The sequence below is a fragment of the Humulus lupulus genome, chromosome 7, assembly GCF_963169125.1.
Source record: "Humulus lupulus chromosome 7, drHumLupu1.1, whole genome shotgun sequence".
NCBI classification, from domain to species: domain Eukaryota; kingdom Viridiplantae; phylum Streptophyta; class Magnoliopsida; order Rosales; family Cannabaceae; genus Humulus; species Humulus lupulus.
In genome coordinates this window covers 98248130-98253536 of record NC_084799.1, presented here as the reverse complement: position 1 = coordinate 98253536, position 5407 = coordinate 98248130, and the positions used below count along the sequence as shown (strand labels likewise).

At 42.6% G+C, this 5407-nt stretch overlaps 1 protein-coding gene across 1 annotated transcript; it reads right to left on the bottom strand.

The window, feature by feature from the left end:
- Positions 1–3276: 3276 nt before the first annotated feature.
- LOC133788486 (uncharacterized) lies at positions 3277–4309 on the bottom strand. The gene is made up of 3 exons (XM_062225983.1): positions 4207–4309; positions 3584–4101; positions 3277–3495 (listed from the first exon to the last, which is right to left on the bottom strand). The coding sequence occupies exons 1-3, from the start codon at positions 4237–4239 to the stop codon at positions 3354–3356; spliced, it is 693 nt and encodes a 230-aa protein (XP_062081967.1). The 5' UTR covers positions 4240–4309; the 3' UTR covers positions 3277–3353.
- Between the last annotated feature and the right edge of the window lie 1098 nt (positions 4310–5407).

The following is a 5407-nucleotide window of genomic DNA, read 5'->3' as shown; positions in this document are numbered from 1 at the left end:
GCATATGAGTACGATCCCTATGTGAATGATGATCCAGTTGGTAATTTCTTTGAAGATAATGATGATGGTTCCGAGGATGACTCGTATTATAGTGCAGATGTTTCAAATGAGGAGTTAAACATTTCCCAAGCCCAACAAGTAGAAGAAGAGTCAGGACTGCCTCTTGCACAGGCACCTCTCCCAACTCAAGGATGCCGAGCACCTGCTCGAAGCAGCAATCAACCTGCTAGGACAGAAGATAACACTGGGTGGAGGGAAACAATTGTATCAAGAGAAGATCACACCAGATGGAGTGCCCCAATGTTTACAAAAGAAGATATTGAGGCATCTGCTAAAACCCATTCCTCATCATCTGGTGGACAAATGGGAGAAATATATGTTGGGAAGACTTTTGAGGACAAGAATGATTTAAAAACCAAAGCTGCTCTATTTGCAATGAAGAATAACTTTGAGTATATGGTGAAAAAGTCTGGTACTGACGTGTGGTATATCACATGCAAAGATCCTGACTGTTGTTGGAGATTGAGAGGGAAAAAACAACCAATGTCCCCCATGTTTGAGATCACGGTATACAAGAGCGTACACACATGCTCACTAGAAGTGCGACAAAAAGGTCATCGTCAAGCTGCATCGTGGGTCGTTGGACACCTGATAAAGAACAAATACGCAGTTGATGGGACCAGTTACATGGCAAACAACATAAAGGAGGATATGAAGAAAAATTTTGGTATTGATATGAGTTATGAAAAGGCATGGAGATGTAGAGAGAAGGCACTTACGTATGTTAGGGGGACATATGAGGATTCGTATTGCAAGTTGCCATCCTACTTGCACATGTTGCAGCAAAAGAATCCAGGTACAATTACTGATTTTGTCACTGAAGATGGTCGTTTCCTATATTGCTTCTTTGCCCTTGGAGTTTGTAGGAGAGGATTCAGATTTTGTCGTCCTGTGATATGTGTGGATGGCACGTTCTTGAAGAATAAGTACGGTGGCCACATGCTATGTGCCGTTGCTTTGGATGCGAATAGTCATTTATATCCAATTGCCTTCGGGTTGGTGGATAGTGAGAACCACAACTCGTGGAAATATTTCATGACGAAGTTGAAGGAAGCCATTGGGGACGTTGATGACTTGGCTTTCGTGTCAGATAGGCATGCGAGTATTATTCATGCTCTAGAGGTTGTCTTTCCTGATGCCTACTGTTATATCCAAAAAATAGGAAGGTGCATTCTAGGAGAGTTAAGGGGAATGGTCCTAGGAGACCCCAAGGAGGGTGTGGTCCTAGGAGACCCCAAGGGTGTGTAGGAGGTAAGCCTCCCAAGGTTTTCTAAGTGTTGGCTCGAACGTGTCCAAGGTAAATAGCTAAGGAGGAGGAGTCTCATGCAAGAGAATGGAGACTTAGACTTTCATAAGGAAAGTCTATACAATGTTCGATCGGACATGTTTGGGAGATGCTAAAGGAGGTTGCCTCAATGTTGTCCAAGGTGAGGTTGCCTCAATGTTGTCCAAGGTGAGGTTCCCTCAATGTTGTCCAAGGTGAGGTGCCAAGGAGGTTGCCTCGGACCACCTTGGTCCGAGGAGAAGCCAAGGAGATTGGTTCAAGGAGGAACATGGCATGCTAGAGGAGAGTACATGTCCGAGGAGAACCATGCACGTTCAACCCACCCAAAGCATGTCCTACCACCATGCATATCCTACCACCATGCATGTTCAACCAGCACTTGCATGGGTAGTGAGTAGGAGGTGGACCAACTAGCTAGAGGAGACTAAGTCAGACACAACTTCAACAACATGCGCGGGAATCTCTCATTCTTCCCACAAATGGGGAGTTTGTTACATTTTGAATTTGAATGTTTATTTGTAATATAAATGTAATAAATATAATAAAATATCCCTATTATAAGGGGATATCAGTTGAGGATCCCATCTCTATAAATAGAGAGCTGATGGGATGAGAAGAGGGCCCTTTCTGCTTCTTCTTTCTAGAGAGATAAAATTGGGTCTGTCTATTCTAGAGAGAGAAAGTGCTGAAATTAGAGAGAATTCTTGTATTTTCACAATTTATACTGAAGAAACTCAGTTGGCATAGTCCATCTGATCTTGAGTATAGATTTATAAATCACAACTCTAAGTGGATTAGGCTATTACCGACAATCGGGGCTGAACCACTATAAAAATCCTGTGTGTTATTTACTTTTCTTGTTTATACCGTCTGTTGTCGTTTACATTCTCTTGAAGGTTCGTCGTATTTGACGTTCTCACGTCGTTGGCTAAAAACGCAGTCAACACCTACCACGGCGCATGCTACCATCACATCAGTATGAATGTGAAAGCCAAGTTCAAGACTGATCACTGTCACAGTGAGATGTGGGCAGCAGCCTATGCATGGAAGAAGACGGAATTTCTAAAGCATTATGAAAATATTAAGCGAATGGATCCTCCTATAGCTGCCTATTTGGAGGGAATTGGTTTCGATAAGTGGTCTCGTCCTTTCTTTCCTGGAAAACGATAGAATATAATGACTAGCAACTACGCTGAAAGCTTCAACAACAAGACCAAGGATGCAAGAACCTTTCCAGTTACAATTTTTTTAGAATTCATTCGGTTCACACTACAGTCTTGGTTTTCTGAACGACGTAGTGTGACAGAGAAGACTACCACCAAATTATCCACCCTGATGGAGGCAGATGTATCGAACAATGCTGACAAAGGAAGGTTCATGAATGTCTATGCCCTTGGTCAATTCGAGTTTCATGTAACTGGTGCAGACAGCGATGCTGAGGTGAATTTGATGACGAAATCATGCTCATGTGGGGTATTCCAGCTCATAGGCACACCTTGTCCCCATGCAGCTGCAGCAGCTATAGAGCGTGGAGTGAACCTTTACTCTTTGTGTTCACCGTTTTACACCATTGAGTCATGTAGGAATTCGTACAAAGAAACCATTTACCCAACTGGGAACGAGGATGACTGGATACTTCCAGATGACATTAAGAATATGGTAGTTGGTGTACCCATAGAGAAACAACAAGTTGGTCGCCCAAAAAAACCAAAGCTAGGAAGACCAAGGACAAATCGTTGGCCATCTGGCGGGGAAAAACCAGTTACAATGCGTAAGTGTAGTAGATGTGGTGGTCGTGGCCACAAAAAATCCTCATGCAAAGCTCGGCTTTGAGTTTATTTTTTGTTGTATTTTATTTAAAATTGAAGTTGAAGGTTATTTTTCGTTTTCTTTTTTTATTGTCGTTAATGAATTTTGGTTGTTAATTGTCGTTAATAAAAAGATACTCGACTCAAAAAAATTTCTTAAAAATCTACATTTTAAGCAAATAAATATAACATGAGAATGTTCAATGTCTAACATTCTGATACCATAAGTCAACTGTCCATTTGTTTCTGAACAACTCCATGTTGTCATCGCAAATCGTGTCAAGTGGTAGCCTACCCAATAAGTGTTCGATGTGCTTGATGGCGTACACACCACAATCTCCACTGTAACCAAAACATAAATTGCATTAGTAACAAAATCAACATGGAATTTAATTTAAAAAACTTGAATAAAAACTAGACTTTTGTTTACCTGACTTTGGTTTGGGGTACTGAATCAACTGGCATGCGGTGCACATTGAACTCTTTGCATCTTTTAGCTCCAGGTGGAATCGTCAACCGAGGGTCGTCCTTGAAAAGTTGTGACTGCAATAACAACGATGGGAACAAAGTAGACCATGACTTCATAAAAGATTGCAGTTGTTTATCACTTATCACGGTCACGTCCGAATCATAAACATTCAGAGTCCAAGTAGAAATGGAGGCTTCAACTGCAAACCAATGCGCTTGAAGATAGTTCTGGCACCAATATACAGTGTCTACTCCCTTCCACGATGCCAGAAATTGATTGTCAATTCCCGTAATCATTGATATCACATCTGAATCCCACAAAAACCTTTTCTTATCCGCTTCCTTGGCATTCTGATATGCATCATAACGGGCCGGTACCACTTGTGAGAACATAATATTCATCACAACACCATCTTGCCGATACGCCCCGGGATAGAACTGTCGACGCCTACGTAGCATATGCATGGCCGCATCAATATGCTGCAAAAATGATTGGAAAGTAATTAATCAGCCTATCGAAACCCCTATTGAACCCACTGCTTATACCAGATAACAAATATTAATAAATTTAATAAAATTACTTACCCCATCATCGATCCAAAACTGTGGTGTCTTCATCGTCAGAAACCAACTCGGACCATACACACCAGATTGGACATCCCTCTTTGTCTTGTTCGGAATATCTCCAAGCAACCACTTGCCGACCGTTCTGTACTGTGTAGCAAGTGGCTTCTTTATAGGGTCGAGGACTAATGGCACGTCATCAATCGCATCCAAACGAGCTTTCTTTCTGGTTGGGTCGGTGTAGTCTTCAAATTTCTTAGGTTTGCGTCTTTTCCTCTTGGCCAATTGAAACTCTACACCAGCAACATCCCCAGGTTCTATAATAGCAACACCTGGGGTCTCAGGATTTGCTGTGAGTACTATCGGGGGAGGAGTGCCTATGTCATGTGAAACAAAATCATCTGGGAGGTCAAGTGAGTCGGAATCAGAATCAGAATCATTTGGAAGATCTTGTACGAATGTCAAGATCTTATTGACAGCATCCATGATGACCGCCTGGTTCTCTAGGATGGTATCTTGACGACTCTCGACTCGCTCCAACCTCTCCAACACCTCCCGTAAATCAGGTTGATCAGGACTGGGGTGTACCGATGGGGCTGGGGCTGGGGCCGAGGGTGTGGGGTCGATGGGGACTGGGGTATCCTCATCATCAGGGCCATCAACAAAATATTTGCTGCCTTCGCAACCTCAGCAGCTATCTCCGCCACCTTCTCAAAATCAGTGGGAGTTTCTACCTCTTCTTCTTGGCCCAACCCGGGATACAAGGGAGCATCACCCTCCGTCAGAGCGCTATAATAATCTATCTCCGAAGGCCGGGGCTTCAACATGGACAACACAATCAACTGCATCAAATACAAAGCATTAAGTCAGTTTGAAACCACCAAAGAATACTCTATTTTGACATAATATAGCAGAACTTACACTCGTCTTCTTGAACATCGGTGCAAGGTCGGCCTTCGAAATAGGACGCTCCTTATTGCTCGACCAACTAAGTATCCTCGGAAACTGGTTTCCATGGTTAATACCATACTCACGTGCAAACTGCTGGATGGTTTCATATGCCCAATACTGCAATGCAGGGACATAACCATACAAACTGTATTTTGCTTCTTTCTGTTTCCCCTTAACTTCCTTTTTCTTCTCATAGTTCCTTTTCTGATGATGCATGTCTTTCTTACATAAATCCATAAGCTTGTTAAAAGACACCTTCCCCCATGGGTAA